Source organism: Somniosus microcephalus, chromosome 16 (assembly GCF_052327205.1).
Source record: "Somniosus microcephalus isolate GS21.2 chromosome 16, FLI_Smic_1.0, whole genome shotgun sequence".
Lineage (NCBI taxonomy): Eukaryota > Metazoa > Chordata > Chondrichthyes > Squaliformes > Somniosidae > Somniosus > Somniosus microcephalus.
In genome coordinates, this window is record NC_141002.1 from 92,538,232 (window position 1) to 92,558,238 (window position 20,007).

The 20,007-nt window shown below is 48.8% G+C and overlaps 1 protein-coding gene across 1 annotated transcript; it reads right to left on the reverse strand.

Moving 5' to 3' along the window:
• Positions 1 to 4,578: 4,578 nt before the first annotated feature.
• kics2 (KICSTOR subunit 2) lies at positions 4,579 to 18,640 on the reverse strand. The gene is made up of 3 exons (XM_086009436.1): positions 18,256 to 18,640; positions 11,718 to 12,003; positions 4,579 to 5,738 (listed from the first exon to the last, which is right to left on the reverse strand). Exons 1-3 carry the CDS (start codon positions 18,485 to 18,487, stop codon positions 4,922 to 4,924), a joined length of 1,335 nt encoding a protein of 444 aa, XP_085865562.1. The 5' UTR covers positions 18,488 to 18,640; the 3' UTR covers positions 4,579 to 4,921.
• Between the last annotated feature and the right edge of the window lie 1,367 nt (positions 18,641 to 20,007).

Below are 20,007 nucleotides of genomic sequence, written 5' to 3' on the forward strand. Positions count from 1 at the left end.
GGGGGGGGCGGCGGGGGCTGCGGAGTTGCTGATCAGAAACTGGCCAAGTCAGAAGAAGCAAGGGCTAGTTGTATGTGCAGCTGCATCAGAACGGAAGGTGGTTAGTGGGGCGCCTCAGAGGCCGGTGATCAGACCATTATTGTTTACATTGGAAGTGTGGAAAGAAAGAGAACTGCTTAGGTTTGCTGAAGATAGGGGGGGGACGGTTACAAAACAACAGGGAGCAAGTGGACCAAATACAAAAGGATTGGGGGCGGGGGGAGTTGGTTGGCAATTTAGCGAATAACAACAGGAGGCAACCACATGGGCTACGAGGAGATGCAGAGGAAGCGGCGAATGTTTACACAGGGGAAAGAAATGCTCCCAAAAGCATTAGTCAAGATTCTAAGATTAGATAAACTGACACTAATAAATTATTCACAAGAACTACAAGCTCGTAATATATGTAGATAAATACGAATGTAGTATATTTTTGGAAACTGAACAGCAAATGAAAATATAAGCTAAAAAGTAAAATTCTCAATGGAGTGAAGCAACAGGGAGATTTAATACAGGGTACGGATCTGTAAACTCATGAATACAGGTGGGGGTAGAATAACAATAAAAAAAAGGACAAATGGGATTATGGGTTTTATATACAGCAGATACCAAACGTGTGGAGTATTAAAACAAAACACCAGTAGGCACCGTCAAGTTCTCAGTTGAAGGAGGCCAATCCATGGGGAGATATAAAAGGTGCTGGTGTATCATTAGACGCCATCACATGATTACATACAGGAAACTTTGGTTTATCCGGAGGTTGTATGTCCGGAATACTCGATCTAACGGCAAAAATCAAGAGCCGTTTTCTGTAAGTTTTTTTAGATCTCGTTCTTTTTTTTCCCCCCAGCCACTGTAAGGTCTGTAGCTATAGCAACAGCTTCAGCTACAGACGCTTGCAGCTGCAGCCGACTCTTTAGAAGCTGTTGCTAAGCAACAGTGTTTGTTGTCAGATACGGAGATGAAAACCTCCGTAGGCTTCAACATTAACTTTGTATGTCCGGCAGTTTTGATAGATCGGCAACACGCCGGTACCGTCAGTGCCGGATATCACAAAGTTTCCTGTAGTATGACATAGAATGTACAGCACAGAAACAGGCCATTCAGCCCAACTGATCCGTGCTACAGGTTTATGCTCCACACGAGCCTCCTCCCACAACTCTTCATCTAACCCCATCAGCATAACCTTCCAGTCCGTTCTCCCTCTTGTGTAGAGTCTCTAGAAGATGCACAAGAGTGGCCCAGAGAAAGCTTTGCCTCCGATTTTCCAATATCTTTCTCTTGGGGGGGGGGGGGGGGGGGGGGAAGTGCTTGGCTTCTGCTGAACTCAGCGCCTACCTGAGCCCTGGTGACATAACCGAGATCAGGAGCTCAGCGCAGAGAGGAGGGCAGAACAACCCATGTCGCATTGCACCCGGGTACAGCAGCAGAGCACTTCGCTCTCTCGCACATCACACTCTGGCTCAGTAGCACAATGTGCTCGTTTTAAAAAATATTCATTCTCGGGATATGGCTTCGCTGGCAAGGCCGGCATTTATTGCCCATCCCTAGTTACCCTTGAGAAGGTGGTGGTGAGCCACTGCTGCAGTCCGTGTGGTGAAGATGCTCCCACAGTGCTGTTAGGGAGGGAGTTCCAGGATTTTGACCCAACAGCGTTGAAGGAACGGCCGATAGATGTCCAAGTCAGGCGATACATGGTGAACATTATTATTGTAGCCTGCTCCCTCAGCTCCGAGATCTCAATTAATGCCATCCTTGAACTGTGTAAAAGCTGTGCTTTCAATCACCAGAAGTGTTCCCTGACAGCTAGACCGAGGTTAGAATGCCATCGTGTGAGGAAATGACAGGTACGGACCTGCAGTCTACCAGCAATATGCAGCACTGTCAGACTCCCCATTACACATTCACCTTTCAAAAATCATAAGATGTCCTCTCTAAATGCTTCTATCCAAAATGTAATTTATACTGAAATTGTATATAAAAGTTGTCCACACTATTACTGGTTCTTTTATGCTCACTTTTCATTATATGAATCAGGATAAACCAACAGCAGAATATTTATGATAGCAAAATACTGCGGATGCTGGAAATCCAAAATAACAACAGGAAACGCTGGAAAAACTCAGCAGGCCAGGCAACATCCGTGGAGCGAGAAACAGAGTTAACGTTTCAGGTCGAAACCCTTCGACGAAGGGTCTTCGACCTGAAACGTTGACTTTGTTTCTCTCTCCACGGATGTTGCCCGGCCTGCTGAGTTTTTCCAGCAGAATATTTATGTTAAGCTTCAAATCCCTCCATGGCCTCACCCCTCTCTATCTCTGTAACCTCCTCCAGCCCTACAATCCTCCGAGATTTCTGCGTTCTTCCAACTCTGGCCTCCCCCACTTTCTTCGCCCCACCATTGCCGACCGTGCCTTCAGCTGCCTAGGCCCCAAACTCTGGAATTCGCTCCCTAAACACCTCTGCCTCTCTCTCCTCTTTTAAGACGCTCCTTAAAACCTACCTCTTTGACCGAGCTTTTGGCCACCTGCCCTAATATCTTCTTATGTGGCTCGGTGTCAAATTGTGTTTGATAAAAATCACTCCTGTAAAACACCTTGGGGTGTTTTACTATGTTAAAGACGCTATATGAATGCAGGTTGTTGTTGTTATGTTATGAAAATGAAGGACAGGAAAAGACCAGCTGGTTGATCGAACCCATCCTATACTGTCATGGTGTGATTGCGGCACATCAGCTCCGTGCCATCCACAACCCCACCCACCAGACACACAGTCTCCTGATGAGAGGCAAAGAAATAAATAAGAGCAAAAGCCTTGGACCAATTTTGGAAAAAAAACTGTTAGATTGCCTTAGAGGGTCGGAGAGGAATTTAACACGTTCCAGGAGACCACAGTGACATCTCCCCAATATCCACCTACCTTCTATACATAGTAATGCTGGCCACATTCTTTTGAATGCGTGCAGTGAATCTGCACTCACTGCATTTGCTGGCAACTTGTTCCAGAGGCCACCTCTTAACATCTAATCTAGTTCTACGCCTACGTAACGTGTCCCCTGGTCCTCCCTAACCTGTCTAGCTTGAATAGTCTATCCACATAAACAGAGTCTAATCCTTTCATTATAGAATCATAGTAGTACATCACAGAAGGAGGCCATTCGGCCCATCGAGTCGGCGGCGGCTCTTTCCAAGAGCAATCCCGTTAGTCCCAATCCCTCTGCTCTTTCCCCAAATCCCTGCCAATTTTTTCTCCTTCAAAAATTCATCCAATTCCCTGTTGAATCCGTATCCACCGCCCTATCAGGCAGTGCATTCCAAATCCTAACCACGCGTTTATTTAAAGACCTCAATGAAATCTCCTTGAAGTGTATGCTTTTCTCGAGTAGCCTCAGCTCTCTGTACCTATTGCGGTAACTTTAAACTAGGTATTGATCCACTGGACCTCCACCAACCTTTCCCAGGGCCCCCACATCACAGTATTCTAGATGAGGCTGAGCCAAGGCCTCATACAGAGACAGAATAGTGTTTCCTGTTTTGTTTTCTGTGAGACCACACCTGGAGTACTGTGCGCAGTTTTGGTCTCCTTACCTAAGAAAGGATATACTTGGCATAGAGGGAAAAACATAGAAGATAGGAGCAGGAGTAGGCCATTCGGCCCTTCGAGCCTGCTCCGCCATTCAACGAGATCATGGCTGATCATCCAAACCCTAGCACCCGGTCCCTACACCGACAGCCATCCCACCCAAGCCCTATCCCCGTAACCCCACCTAACACTAAGGGTCAATTTTAATCATGACCAATCAACCTAACCTGCACATCTTTGGACTGTGGGAGGAAACCGGAGCACCCGGAGAAAACCCACGCAAACACGGGGCGAATGTGCAAACTCCACACAGACAGTCACCCGAGGCCGGATTTGAACCCGGGTCCCTGGCGCTGTGAGGCAACAGTGCTAACCACTATGCCACCGTGCAGCGAAGGTTCACCAGACTGATTCCTGGGATGGCAGGACTGTCGTATGAGAGATTGGGTCGACTAGGCCTGTATTCACTAGAGTTTAGAAGAATGAGAGGGGATCTCATTGAAACGTATAAAATTCTGACAGGGCTAGACAGACCGGATGCAGGGAGGATGTTTCCCCTGGCTGGGGGTTCTAGAACAAGGGGTCACAGTCTCAGGATACGGGGTAGGACATTTAGGACTGAGATGAGGAGAAATTTCTTCACTCAGAGGGTGGTGAACCTGTGGAATTCTCTACCACAGAAGGCTGTGGAGGCCAAGTCACTGAATATATTTAAGAAGGAGATAGATAGATTTCTAGACGCAAAAGGCATCAAGGGGTATGGGGAGAGAGCGGGAATATGGTATTGAGATAGAGGATCAGCCATGATCATACTGAATGGCGGAGCAGGCTCGAAGGGCCGAATGGCCTACACCTGCCCCTATTTTTCTATGTTTTCTATTTAATTGTCCTGGCAATACATCCTAACACTCTATTGGCTTTTCCAAAAGCAATTAGGATTAAAGCTCATTCTTTGCATCAAGTTCAAGTGTTTTTATTTCACATTTATAATAAGCTGTTTGAGGAAAACAGAATCCTTATGTCAGTGGTCATTAGCAGTAAAATGACAGCATTTATACTTGGTAAAGAACAGCTTGTGCGGTTCTCTGCCGAGCGCGAGTTAACGGACTCAAACATCCCATAGTCACAAAGCAATTACCGGAGAGCCAATTACCCCCACAGTAATGGATGGAGAAGTGACTCAAGTGTGGTGCATTATTCTGCACTTCACTGCCAGCAGAATGCTGCCTCCTGCCATCCTTTTCTCATCAGCAGCGATGCATTTTACGACGCAGACTTACTTACGCCAGAGCTATTGACGTCAGCCCTTCGAACCTGGTTTCAGGCTGGCAAACGGCTTGGAGTTCTTCAGGGAGCTGGAGAGCTCGTTGAGGAAGGAGAGAAAGTGGGAGTCCTTCTCCGACTTTCTGGAGTCGAAGATCACCACGATGGTGAATTGCGGTTCGGGGCGCGTCAGGAAGTAGGTGCTCTGAACCTTGTCGTCGTAGAAGTGGACTACTTTGTCCAAAGTGTTCAGCTCCGTCGCATGGTCCGTCATGATCATGATCACGTTGGGCCAGTGTATTAAAGGTCGGTCGGTGGGCAGAGAAACAACCGCCGGGTACTGATCCACCCCCTTGGGGGCTTCCCTGTACGAGTGCGGGTGGTGGTATCCGTGCCCCTGAAAGCTCTCCGACCCCCGATTGTCGAAGATCAAGGAGACGTTCTCGGCGTCGTACTTGCGGATGAAACTGGAGACCTTGCCGCAGTAGTCCGGGTTGGTCTTGGCGGTCAAGGCCTTCATTTCCGACAGGGTGGTCTGGCGGCTCAGCGCCTCGTGGAAGTAGAAGCTGAACTTGGCCAGGAGGGCGTTCTTCAGCTTAGCCAGCCAGAGGAAGAGGTGCGGCGGCTGAAGGGCCTTCTGGGTCTGGCCCCCGAACAGGTGCTTCCTGGTCTCCCGCTGCTTCTCGAACGTCTGCCCCCACGTGTGCAGTTTGGAGTGGGCGCTGTGTAGGTTGAGCAGCGAGGGGAGGAACTTCCATTCACTGATCTCAGCCTGAGCCTTCAGCAGCTGAGATAGAACGTCCACCTCCAGCTGGAAGCTACTTTCCAAAGGGCTCAGGATGGGGTGATGGAACCTAAGGAAATAAAAATGAACACACTTAGAACTCCCCATGGTTTAGCCCCCCTCTGGGGCGCTACACTGTTGGGTTAATCTCCCTACGCAACAAATGAACAGTTGGACAAGTAGCCCGGTCAGTCAGATTTGCAAATCCCACCAGGTAGCCGAGAGTTCAAATCCCAGCCTCGACTGATATTTGGATTTGGCTACTCCCTTGAATGTCAAATCGGCCATTATACGTGTCAGCTACGGCTCAGTTGGTCATACTCTCGTCTTTGAGTCAGAAGGTTGTGGGTTCAAGTCCCACTCCAGAGACTTCAACATATAATCTAGGCTGACACTCCAGTGCAGTACTGAGGGAGTGCTGCACTGTCGGAGGTGCCGTCTTTCAGATGAGACGTTAAACCGAGGCCCCATCTGCCCTCTCAGGTGGACATAAAAGATCCCACGGCACTATTCGAAGAAGAGCAGGGGAGTTCTCCCCGGTGTCCCAGACAATATTTATCCCTCAACCAACATCACTAAAAACAGATGATCTGGTCATTATCACATTGCTGTTTGTGGGAGCTTGCTGTGCGCAAATTGGTTGCGAGTTTCCCACATTACAACAGTGACTACACTTCAAAAAGTACTTCATTGGCTGTAAAGCGCTTTGGGACGTCCGGTGGTCGTGAAAGGCGCTATAGAAATGCAAGTCTTTTCTTTTCCCCACCTCCCCGAGGGGTTGCTCCTACTGCTGCATGTCTCACTCAGTTGGGAAAGAGTTGGGTTACTGACAGCTCCTTAGTGATGCTCAGAGCCTAGATGAGGAGCTCAAGTCTATGGAGTGGGACTCGAAGCCACCACCCTCTGACTCAGAAGCAAGTGCTGCCATTGAGCCATGGCTGACACCTAAGGAGGAAAGGAATTCAATAAAAGGCTTTAATGTACGAGCCACTTCAACTGTCTGGAAGGAACAATCATAATGCAGCACCGTGGCAGCCTTTGGTCAATAAACGGTTGCACAATTCAGCACATTTCTTTGGTATAGCCGCATTATGGGGGATAGAAATTCATTCTCAGATCCATTATAATAGATAGGGGTGCTGTTGAAAGCTGAAAGGCCATTCTGCTCCGAGAATGTTAACACAAACAAAATATCCTACAACACTGAAGCTCTACTTCAAGATACCATCACATCAGGATCTGTGACTGTAATGGATTATTTCATGGTTCAGTACTTTTAAAATATAATAAAAGTGTATTTGAACAAGCCTCATTGTATAACCTCCTGCCATCCAAAGCTAGGAGCAAGCCCATCTCTAACACGCGCACATTTCAAAAATAGCAAAAGGTTAAGTAGCGAATCCAATAAAAGAGTTGAACTGTGATCGGAACTTGTACCAGCGCACCTTGAGATATTACAGATCGTCAGCAGTAGGTCGTAACTAACAACTACGAATAACGATGAGCAGAAAAAGACCCCCTGGTCCAACCAGTCTGTCCCCACACAACTGCGATACCTAGTGCGTCACAATATATGCACCCCCCACCAATGTTCCCTCTTATCTTTTGGGGGGGCTGCACGGCCCATTCACAGTTCCGCGCATGTGCGAAACTTTACACTGAAAAAGCCAGTCCCGTGCTGCCTTATCGGGAACGTTGCTTCCCCACCCCACCCGAAACCATGTGATCTCCTGAAAGGGGCAAAAAAAAGATAAAAACCTAGGGCCAATTTGGGGAAATCTGTGAAAAGCCTCTCCGAACCCCCAAACCTAATTGAAACTAGTCCAGGAGATCACTCTGCCCCTGATAATCTTATGCTGTACCTGCCCTGTACACATTAATACTTCCTGGCTTTTCTATGTCAAAATTAAGAATTACTGAATCAAATTTCACGGGTAACTTTCATTACTGAGAGAAGCAGAACCAATTCCAGCACAGTGTATCACATTACAGACAGTCCTTCATCAATAGAAGTGTGTTTGAATAGTGTTTGAATAGTTTACCGATTCTATAACCTCCAGATTGAATTCCCATGGATTGGAGGATAGCTGATGTAACCCCACTATTTAAAAAAGGTGGTAGAGAGAATACGGGGAATTATAGTAGTGGGGAAAATGCTAGACTCCATTATAAAAGATGTAATGGCAGAGCACTTGGAAAACAGTGACAGGATCGGACAAAGTCAACATGGATTTACAAAAGGTAAATCGTGCTTGACTAATCTACTGGAATTTTTTGAGGATGTAACTGGTAAAATAGATAAGGGAGAACCAGTAGATGTGGTGTATTTGGACTTTCAGAAGGCTTTCGATAAGGTCCCGCATAAGAGGTTAGCGTGCAAAGTTAAGGCACATGGGATTGGGGGCAAGGTACTGACTTGGATAGAGAACTGGTTGGCAGACAGGAAGCAAAGAGTTGGAATAAACGGGTCTTTTTCCGAGTGGCAGGCAGTGACTAGTGGGTTACCGCAGGGATCGGTGCTAGGAACCCAGCTATTCACTATATATATATATAAATGATCTAGACGAGGGAACTAGATGTAATATCTCCAAGTTTGCAGGCGACACAAAGCTGGGTGGGCGTGTGTGCTGTGAGGAGGATGCAGAGAAACTCCAGTATGATTTGGACAGGTTGGGTGATTGGGCAGATGCATGGCAAATGCAGTATAATGTGGATAAATGCGAGGTTATCCACTTCGGTGGCAAAAACAGGAAGACAGATTATTATCTGAACGGCAATAGATTGGGAAAAGGGGAAGTGCAACGAGACCTGGGTGTCTTTGTGCACCAGTCGCTGAAGGTAAGCATGCAGGTGCAGCAGGCGGTTAAGAAGGCAAATGGTATGTTGGCCTTCATAGCGAGATGATTCGAGTACCGGAGCAAGGATGTCTTGCTGCAGTTGTACAGGGCCTTGGTGAAACCACACCTTGAGTATTGTGTGCAGTTTTGGTCGCCTTATCTGAGGAAGGATGTTCTTGCCATGGAGAGAGTGCAGCGAAGATTCACCAGACTGATACCTGGGATGGCAGGGATGACATATGAGGAGAGATTGGGTCGATTAGGCTTATATTCGCTAGAGTTTAGAAGAATGAGAGGGGATCTCATTGAAACTTATAAAATTCTAACAGGACTAGACAGACTAAATGCAGGAAGGATGTTCCCGATGGCGGGGGGAGTCCAGAACCAGGGGTCACAGTCTAAGGATAAGGGGTAAGCCATTTAGGACAGAGATGAGGAGGAATTTCTTCACCCAGAGAGTGGTGAACCTGTGGAATTCTCTATCACACAAGGCAGTTGAGGCCAATTCATTAAATATATTCAAGAAGGAGTTAGATATATTTCTTAAGGCTAAAGGGATCAAGGGATATGGGGAGAAAGCAGGGACAGGGTACTGAATTTGGACGACGAGCCATGATCTCATTACAAAAGATTACTGATCAAGATAAGAAATCACGGGATTGGGGGTAATATACTGGCATGGGTGGAAGATTGGCTATCTAACAGAAAACAAAGAGTTGGGATAAATGGTTCATTCTCAGGTTGGCAATCAGTAACTAGTGGTGTTCCGCAGGGGTCAGTGCTGGGACCCCAACTCTTTACAATCTCTATTAACGATTTGGAGGAAGGGACCGAGTGCAACATATCCAAGTTTGCCGACGATACAAAGATGGGAGGGAAAGCAGTGAGTGAGGGGAACATAAAAAACCTGCAAAAGGACATAGACAGGCTGAGTGAGTGGGCAGAGATTTGGCAGAAGCAATATAATGTTGGAAAGTGTGAGGTTATGCACTTTGGCAGAAAAAATCAAAGAGCAAGTTATTATCTAAATGGAGAGAAACTGCAAAGTGCTACAGTACAAAGGGATCTGGGGGTCCTGGTGCATGAAACACAAAAAGTTAGTATGCAGGTGCAGCAGGTGATCAGGAAGGCCAATGGAATCTTGGCTTTTATTGCGAGGGGGATGGAGTATAAAAACAGGGAAGTCTTGCTGCAGTTATACAGGGTATTGGTGAGGCCACACCTGGAATATTGCGTGCAGTTTTGGTTTCCATATTTAAGAAAAGATATACTTGCTCTCGAGGCGATTCAGAGAAGGTTCACTCGGTTGATTCCGGAGATGAGGGGGTTGACGTATGAGGAAAGGTTGAGTAGGTTGGGACCCTACTCATTGGAGTTCAGAAGAATGAGAGGCGATCTTATCGAAACATATAAGATTGTGAGGGGGCTTGATCGGGTGGATGCGGTGAGGATGTTTCCACTGATGGGTGAGACTAGAACTAGGGGGCATAATCTAAAAATAAGGGGCTGCCCTTTCAAAACTGAGATGAGGAGAAACTTCTTCACTCAGAGGGTAGTAAATCTATGGAATTTGCTACCCCAGAGAGCTGTGGAAGCTGCAACATTAAATAAATTTAAAATGGAGATAGACAGTTTCCTAGCAGATAAGGGAATTAGGGGTTACGGGGAGAGGGCAGGGAAGTGGACGTGAGTCTAGATTCGGATCAGCCATGATCCTATTGAATGGCGGAGCAGGCCCGAGGGGCCGTATGGCCTACTCCTGCTCCTACTTCTTATGTTCTTATGTAAATGGCGGAGCAGGCTCGAGGGGCCGAATGGCCTACTCCTGCTCCTATCTTCTATGTTTCTATGAATCGGTGCAGTTATATTTAACAGTCGATCAGTGCTTGATAATTCACATTAAAAAGTGGAACTTGGGGCAGCAGAGTCCAATGCACCATGCGTGGAGTGAGACAGCCTGTGACACCTCCAGGGCCAAGCAGCCTGAGACTTCTGCCAGGGGGCACAGTTCACCTGTGACGGAGCAGGTGACTGAACAAAATGAAAAGTGAAAGGTCAGTGGGCTGCAATGGATCTAAATGGCTTTCAGTTCAGAAACCAGTTTAAACTGACGGCTGTTCATGGAACAAGTGCTTATCTGACTATTAGACTCGAGGAGGACAAAACAGGCTTTGGCCACATGGAATCGCTCTCTAATGTGCACTGAAGCAAAAGGAAAATCTAATTTCCTACATTACAACAGAGACTACACTTCAAAAGTACTTCATTGGCTGTAAAGTGCTTTGGGACAGACAGCCTGAGTTCGTGAAAGGTGCTGTATAAATGCAAGTCTTTCATTGCATCTTAGAATAGTACAGCACAGTAGGAGGCCATTCGGCCCATTGAGTCTGTGCCGGCTCTTTCGAAAAGCAATCCAGTCAATCCCACTCCCCCATTCTTTCCCCATATCCCTGCAATTATTTCACCAAGTATTTATCCAATTCCCTTTTGAAGGCCACTATTGAATCTGTATCCACCGCCCTATCAGGCAGTGCGTTCCAAATCCTAACCACTCGTTGCACAAAAAAAATTTCCTCATGTCGCCTCTGGTTCTTTTGCCAGTCTCCTTAAATCTGTGGCCTCTGGTTATCGACCCTTCAGCCATTGGAAACAGCTTCTCTTTTTTTACTCTTTCTAATACTTCTCGATACCGTGTGCAAAAAATGCTGCTGCTGGTAAAGGATTAATCACTCATGGCTTTTCTTTGTTAATCAGTACAGTTAATCGTACAGTACAGTAGCATAGTGGTTATGTTACTGGACTAGTAATCCAGAGGCCTGGTCTAATGATCCAAAGACATGGCAGCTGGGGAATTTAAATTTCAGTTAATTAAATAAAATCTGGAATTAAAAAAAACCGCTAATATCAGTAATGGTAACCATGAAACTATCGGATTGTCGTAAAAGCCCATCTGGTTCACTAATGTCCTTTAGGGAAGGAAATCTGCCACCCTTACCCGGTCTGGCCTATATGTGACTCCAGACCCACAGCAATGTGATTGACTCTTAACTGCCCTCTGAAATGGCGGCTCACCACCACCTTCTCAAGGGGCAATTAGCGAATGGGCAATAAATGCTGGCCTTGCCGGCAACGCCCACATCCCATGAACGAATAATAAAAAAAAAAATTCACCTCCCGTCACCTATCAGAAAAGGCCTGGGCCTTCCACTGACCTGGAGCTATATTTCTGCAGAACAGACTCCAGCGCGTGCACCACCTCCGTTGAATTGATGGACTTCTGCGTGCTGAGGGAATACATCTTCTCGTAGAAGTCGGCAATCTCCATTCGGGCCTGGATGAAAAAGCAGAGCTGCTCGGAGAGGTGGGAGAGAAGCTCTTCCAAGTGGGGCGAGGTGCCGGCCGCGGAGTTCCGCGCAGTGACCAACTTGCGCAGCTCATTATGGAGGGACGTGTAGATAGTTCGTATGGAATCCTTCCGACTAAAGAATGACTGCCCACCTGCAGATTCAGAGATTGTACACGGGGGGGGGGGGCGGGGAAGGAAAAAAAAAACCAGCTCAGAAATTACGTCGAATTTTACAGCACAGAAACAGGCCATTCGGCCCATCAGGTCCATGCCGGTCTTTATGCTCCTCCCACCTTACTTCATCTCATCTTATCAACATATCCCTCTATTCCTTTCTCCCTCATGTGCTTATCTAGCTTCCCCTTAAATGCATCTATGCTATTAGCCTCAACTCCTCCATGTGGTAGCGAGTTCCACATTCTCACCACTCTTTAGGTAAAGAAGTTTCTCCTAAATTCCCTACTGGATTTATTGGTGACTATCTTATATTTATGGCCCCTAGTTTTGGACTCCCCCACAAGCGGAAACATCTTCTCTACGTCTACCCTATCGAACCCCTTCATAATTTTAAAAGCCTCTATTAGGTCACCCCTCAGCCTCCCCTTTTCTAGAGAAAAGAGCCCCAGCCTGTTCAGTCTTTCCCGATAGGTATAACCTCTCAGTCTGGTACCAAGCAACAGCAAAACTTGAAATGTCTTAAGACACAAATAGACGAACTTATTAATGGGCTAGAAATTCAGTAGCGCCCAGGGAAGGGCGCTAACTTTTGAGAAGCTGTAAGCTTAGCGCCAGGCGCTAATCAATCTCGCTGCCCGCTAAGTTCAGTCTCAGCGCTCAAAGAATGTAGGGGAGCGCTAAATCAGGCGCTAATGGCGTAGGTGAGTCGCGTTACGAGTACGAGGTGTTGTGTAATCGGGAGTGAGCATTGGCGCAGGCGCCTTCCAGTCATTAAAGGGGAGGGTGATTGGAGTCTGCACACCAGCCCCCAGTGATTCGGGGAGTGCGGAACGGCGATAGGCTGAAATGCAAATTGCTTTGATGGCCCGCAACACTCCGGGGACTAAGCAGCCTTTATTTGGCTGCAGATACACCCTGCGCTCTCTGCTACTCATAACTGACCTTTGAAACCCTTTACGTAGCGCCCCACCAGCCAGCCGGTCCACGCCTCCGCTCCCTGGCGCTGTTGGCGCGAGGCGGTAAGGCAGAGGGCGCTACTGAAGTTTGCAAATCGGACGCTCGCTGACGTCACGGTCTGCATGGCAAAAGGTGCCAAGGCGCTAACTGTTATCGCCGGCGCTACGGGGCCGGCGAATTTGCGGCGCTACTGCCTGAGCACCCCCGCCAGGCACTAAGTGGGGGCGCTAACATCCGGATTTCTCCCCCATGGTCTTTAGTACTGAAAACAATGCTTAAATAAATTAGTCAGCGTTAGGGGAGCCTGCGTGACTCGGTGACTTAATACCACCACCCTTTCACTTCTGTAGCTTGCGTTTGAATCCACTAGACCTTGTTCTGCTCTACAGAGTGAGCCAAAAGATAAATTAAACTTGACGGTTAAATTTGACTGAAGTGTGTTGTACATAAGCTCTTAATCACTTAGAGGTGTTGCCACTAGGCAGGTACCAATATAATAAAGACAATGTCACACTTAAGCCTTGCAATGCTTTGTGTGATGCTCTTAATTCACTGCCTGAAGTGGCTCCATCTACTAGTGCCAGCCGACAGTAATTCACCCACTCGCACAGAATGCTCACTCCAGACACAACCCAAGTGTGGAAGGGCAAGATTTATAACTGTACACCAACACAGCACCTTTGACAGTGCAGTGCTCTCTCAGCACTGCACTGGGAGTGTCAGTCTAGATTTTTTGCCCACAAATCTCTGGAGTGGGACTTGAATCCACAACCTTCAGAGGCGAGGGTGCTGCCCACTGAGCCACCGCTGACACAGTCGACATTTAAACTTTTTTTTCTCTTCGAATTACAAAATCACCAGGCACTTATTGCACTTTTTTTTTTTAAAACACCGACTGCTTACAATTCCGTTTCAAATAGAAACCACTGGCTAGTTCCAGGAAGGGAACACCGCACATCAATGGTGAAATGATTTGCAATCAATCTGATATTGGCTTTCTCTTCCATCTCCCACTTTATACCAGCCATTTAAATGCGACTGATTAAAGGCGGTCTTTACACTGAGTGGTGACGGTCTTTGACTCCTCTTCCTCAAAATAGATGAATTATATTCAATCACCTACATCTGATGTTTCAGCCAAAACGCCAATGGAGCGGTTAATAAAGATAGGAAGCGCTAGACGAGAAAAGGCCAAGGTCTATCTAGTTCGCCCGCTACCATCCTGGTAGACCCCTGGTACAACGAAAGTCAGCGGGCGCAGGAGGAATGGGCACAGCAAAAACAGAGATGTTGATTAATCATAGCAATAAATCTCTAGCAATGAGTCTACAACACAACCAGACACGAGGTGAGGAAAACCTCCAGTGATGGAGAGCTTTGGGAACCATAGGTCCAAAGTCAAGGTTCCTCTCAAGCATGCTGCACTTACCACATGTCATGCCTCATATTACTCATCTACTGTATTCTGAAATGTTATTAAAACAAATATAGATTATAAATCCCTTCCAATTTTCATTTTCTGGACATGAGCTAAGTGGACCAGTGGCTGCGAGCGAATGGCTGTCTGAGAGTCCATGCGCAGAAAAACTGTGAAACGGCAATGGAAATGAGATGGGTGCACAGCCAGTGGGCACAGGAGGAATGGGCTCAGCATACAGAGAACATAAGAACGTAAGACGTAGGAGCAGGAGTCGGTCATTCGGCCCCTTGAGCCTGCTCCGCCATTCAATAAGATCGTGGCTGATCTCATCTTGGCCTCAATTCCACTTCCCCGCCCGCTCCCCATAACCCTCGACACTGCTCCAATATGCCTACTGCCTGTTTTGTAAAAGACATTGGGGTAGAGTTTCCGCATTGGGGGCAATCGACGATCCGGGCGCAAATTGCACCGAAAATTGCACTAGTTCTGTGGTGATTAATTCGATCTGGGGGCGTGGCCGGCTTCCAGCGCGATATTTTTAAAATTAGTGCAAAAGATCACGGAAACTCGAGTTGCGCCGAACATAATTTGCGCTTAAAATTCCGCGATCCTGTGCACTGGTTTTGCCAATTTCGGGCAAATTTCGACGAAAAAAACAGCGCAACTGGGCAGAAACTCCAGGTAATTTTCTTGAAAAGAATACAAACATCCAATATCAAAGACCAATCCCAGAACTGAACTACACTACAATTCCCCATTTTCAGCACTGAACTAAACATTTTTAACGTGCTGTCCTCACAGCATACAGTCCAGGAACACGCTTCATGAGATGTAATTGCCGTGGCTCAGTGACAGCAGCACACTCGCCGCTGAGTCAGAATGTTCTGGGTTCAAGTCCCACTCCAGACTGGAGCACAAAAAATCTAGGTTGACACTCCAGTGCGGTACTGAGGGAGCGCTGCACTGTCGGAGGTGCCGTCTTTCAGATGAGATGTTAAACCGAGGCCCCCGTCTGCCCTCTCAGGTGGGCGTAAAAGATCCCACGGCCACTATTTCGAAGAAGAGCAGGGGCGTTCTCACCGGTGTCCTGGGGCCAATACTTATCCCTCAACCAACATCACTAAAAAACAGATTATCTGGTCATTATCACATTGCTGTTTGTGGGACCTTGCGGTGTCCAAATTGGTTGCTGCGTTTCCCACATTACAACAGTACTTAATTAGTTGTAAATCGCTTTGGGACATCTTGAGGTCGTGAAAAGTCCTATATAAATACAAGTCTTTTCTTTTTTCTATGTGCTGGGAAAGCAGTGATGGTTTAAATTACACTAAATCAACTGGCTTAGTCTGCAAAGTTTGAATTTAGCACGGAAGTACTCTCATACCACTCCAATGATACACCACTCCAAATTAAATAAGGTTTGAACGGCTTCACAGATCCCGATTCACAGGACAGCCAACGATTACAATCTGTGGTAAGTTTTAACATGAGAAATTACTGGGGTCATTCCAAAAAGGGAGCCAGGTTGGTTGCGATGGTGTTTAGGACACACATGCATAACCCCCAAAGCCTTCAGTGAGACCACTGATTTTGAACTTTTGTATGAGGACCCCTGCAAATACTAACATGCTTCCAGGGACATCCTGCAAATATTAGCACCATCTCGGGAACTGCCAATCCCAATTTACAGAAGATTGTTTTTAGCCAGCCAAAGGGAAACATTACAGAAAATATTTTGCACGCACACAAAGGTGGGCAGAGTATATTGGCTCCAGCACACAAGTACAAGGCACAGGGACAATCCAGGACCCTCCTCTCCCCAGCTCATGTGTATATGCATATATATATATATATACTGTATACACTAGCTCAGTGCCAGCAACAGATAGGGCACATGGCACAGCCCACCCAAGGTCAGATACACAGGAGAGACCACACCCTCCCCTCCATCTCAGACACACAGGAGAGGCCCCCTCCGCCTCAGACACACAGGAGAGGCCCCCTCCGCCTCAGACACACAGGAGAGGCCCCCTCCGCCTCAGACACACAGGAGAGGCCCCCTCCGCCTCAGACACACAGGAGAGGCCCCCTCCGCCTCAGACACACAGGAGAGGCCCCCTCCGCCTCAGACACACAGGAGAGGCCCCCTCCGTCTCAGGCACACAGGAGAGGCCCCCTCTGCCTCAGACACACAGGAGACGCCCCCTCCGCCTCAGATGCACAGGAGAGGCCCCCTCTGCCTCAGACACACAGGAGAGGCCCCCTCCGCCTCAGATGCACAGGAGAGGCCCCCTCCGCCTCAGACGCACAGGAGGTACCCCCTCCGTTTCAGACACATAGGAGAGACTCCCCTCTGTCTCAGACACATAGGAGACCGACCCCTAGCTTAGACACACAGAATACAGAGGCCCTTGTCTCAGACACACACACAGGAGACAGGTCGCCCCTCTGAGCTCAGACAATTACAAGCAGCAGCAGCTTCTTCAACTCCCCGCCCTCCTCTGTCTGCTTCTCATTGCCCCCTTTTCCCCTCTCCCCATGCCCTTCCCCCTACTCCCCATGCCCCTGACCTTCATCCCTCTCCTCTGCCCCCTTCCCTTCCCCCCACTCCCTTCTCCCTCTCCCCATGCCCCCTACCCTTTCCCCCTGCCCCTAGTTACCCAGTTTCTGCCCCTGGTTACCCAGTTTCAGCCCTAGTTACCCAGTTCCTGGCCCTAGTTACCCAGTTCCATCCCCTAGTTACCCAGTTCCATCCCCTAGTTACCCAGTTCCTGGCCCTAGTTACCCAGTTCCATCCCCTAGTTACCCAGTTTCTCCCCCTAGTTACCCAGTTTCTGGCCCTATTTACCCAATTTCTCCCCTAGTTACCCAGTTTCTGGCCCTAGTTACCCAGTTTCTTCCTCTAGTTACCCAGTTTCTCCCTCTAGTTACCCAGTTTCTCCCCCTAGTTACCCAGTTCCAGGCCATAGTTACCCAGTTTCTCCCCCTAGTTACCCAGTTCCTGGCTCTAGTTACCTAGTTCCTGGCCCTAATTACCTAGTTCCTGGCCCTAGTTACCCAGTTCCTGGCTCTAGTTACCCAGTTACTCCCCTAGTTACCCAGTTCCTGGCCCTAGTTACCCAGTTCCATCCCCTAGTTACCCAGTTTCTCCCCCTATTTACCCAATTTCTCCCCTAGTTACCCAGTTTCTGGCCCTAGTTACCCAGTTTCTTCCTCTAGTTACCCAGTTTCTCCCCCTAGTTACCAGTTCCTTCCTCTAGTTACCCAGTTTCTCCCCCTAGTTACCCAGTTCCAGGCCCTAGTTACCCAGTTATTCCCCCTAGTTACCCAGTTTCTCCCCCTAGTTACCCAGTTCCTGGCCCTAGTTACCCAGTTTCTCCCCCTAGTTACCCAGTTCCTGGCCCTAGTTACCCAGTTCCTGGCCCTAGTTACCCAGTTTCTCCCCCTAGTTACCCAGTTTCTCCCCCTAGTTACCCAGTTCCTGGCCCTAGTTACCCAGTTTCTCCCCCTAGTTACGCAGTTCCTGGCCCTAGTTACCCAGTTGCTGCCCCTAGTTCCCAGTTTCTCCCCCTAGTTACGCAGTTTCTCTCCCTAGTTACCCAGTTCCTGCCCCTAGTTACCCAGTTTCTCCCCCTAGTTACCCAGTTCCTGCCCCTAGTTACCCAGTTTCTCCCCCTAGTTACCCAGTTCCTGCCCCTAGTTACCAGTTTCTCCCCCTAGTTACCCAGTTCCTGGCCCTAGTTACCCAGTTTCTCCCCCTAGTTACCCAGTTCCTGGCCCTAGTTACCCAGTTTCTCCCCCTAGTTACCCAGTTCCTGGCCCTAGTTACCCAGTTTCTCCCCCTAGTTACCCAGTTTCTGGCCCAGGAAGCCCATGCTGTGATAAGCTTTCTCTGCGGCCGCCAGGTGAGCGAGTGCGGCCAGGATGGCGGCCCAGGCCGGGCCCGCGCTCTTGCTGGTCTCCTTCTCCCGCTCCACGTAGTCCTTGGCCCGGTCGTGCGAGAAAATGCCGAGCTGCGAGAAGTAGGTCTCCAGCACCGCTTGCTCCACCGGCACCGGGCCCGAGGCCTCGGCCTCGCTCATCCCCGCCCGGCTTTCCCGGCTCCCGGCATGGCACAGCGACCGCGGGCCCAAGTGAGAGGCGCGGCCCGGGAGACACGACACTTCCGCAGGGGGAGGGACCGCAGCCACTCCCGTGTGGAGACGGGAGAAGAGGAGCCTGTCCCTGAGCTGGGGACCAGGGCTCTGGCGGGGTTAAACCCCCTTCTCACTAACCCCAGGAGGGGTTAAACCCCCTTCTCACTAAACCCAGGGGAGTTAAACCCCCTTCTCACTCACCCCAGGAGGGGTTAAACCCCCTTTTCACTAAACCCAGGAGGGGTTAAACCCCCTTCTCACTAACCCTAGGGGGGGTTAAACCTCCTTCTCACTAACCCCAGGAGGGGTTAAACCCCCTTCTCACTAAACCCAGGAGGGGTTAAACCCCCTTCTCACTAAACCCAGGAGGGGTTAAACCCCCTTCTCACTAAACCCAGGAGGGGTTAAACCTCCTTCTCACTCACCCTAGGAGGGGTTAACCCCCCTTCTCACTAACCCCAGGAGGGGTTAAACCCAGGAGGTGTTAAACCCCCTTCTCACTAAGCCCAGGAGGGGTTAAACCCCCTTCTCACTAAGCCCAGGAGGGGTTAAATCCCCTTCTCACTAACCCCAGGAGGGGTTAAACCCCCTTCTCACTAACCCCAGGAGGGGTTAAACCTCCTTCTCACTAAACCCAGGAGGGGTTAAATCCCCTTCTCACTAACCCCAGGAGGGGTTAAACCCCCTTCTCACTAAACCCAGGAGGGGTTAAATCCCCTTCTCACTAAGCCCAGGAGGGGTTAAACCCCCTTCTCACTAAACCCAGGAGGGGTTAAAAACCCAGGAGAGGTTAAACCTCCTTCTCACTAAACCCAGGAGGGGTTAAACCTCCTTCTCACTAAACCCAGGAGGTGTTAAATCCCCTTCTCACTAACCCCAGGAGGGGTTAAACCTCCTTCTCACTAAACCCAGGAGGGGTTAAATCCCCTTCTCACTAACCCCAGGAGGGGTTAAACCCCCTTCTCACTAAACCCAGGAGGGGTTAAACCCCCTTCTCACTCACCCCAGGAGTGGTTAAACCACCCTATCACCAGCCCCAGGAGGGTGTAACCCCCCCCGCACTGCCTCACCAGCCCCAGGAGGGGGTAAACCCCATGCTCACCAGCCCCAGGAGGGTGTAGACCCCCATCTCACCAGCTCCAGGAGGGTGTAGTCCCCCGTCTCACCAGCCCCAGGAGGGGGGTACCAGGTTCCCCCCTTCTCACTGCCATCTGCTCAATTCCCTCTATATTGGCTGCTGTCTACTGAGTATTGAGGAGATTGATCAGACCTGTCAAGTCTGCCTCATGGGACATTCCTCATGCCCATATCATAAAAAGAACTGAAAATACTGGCAATTGGAAAGAAAAACAAAATTGTTGGAAACATTACATCTGTGGAGAGAAGAGATATGTAAACGTTTCAAGTGTAGACTCTTCCACAGAACACCACTATAGCCGAAACGTCAATGTGTCTCAACTCTCCAC

Excerpts from the sequence above, each read along its gene's own strand:
- kics2 (XM_086009436.1), bottom strand. The coding sequence starts at position 18,487 with ATGAGCGAGGCCGAGGCCTCGGGCCCGGTGCCGGTGGAGCAAGCGGTG. Across the intron at positions 12,004-18,255 it reads CTTCCTGGGCCAGAAACTGG|GTGGGCAGTCATTCTTTAGT; the intron begins GTAACTAGGGGG and ends CTGAATCTGCAG. Across the intron at positions 5,739-11,717 it reads CTGCAGAAATATAGCTCCAG|GTTCCATCACCCCATCCTGA; the intron begins GTCAGTGGAAGG and ends TTATTTCCTTAG.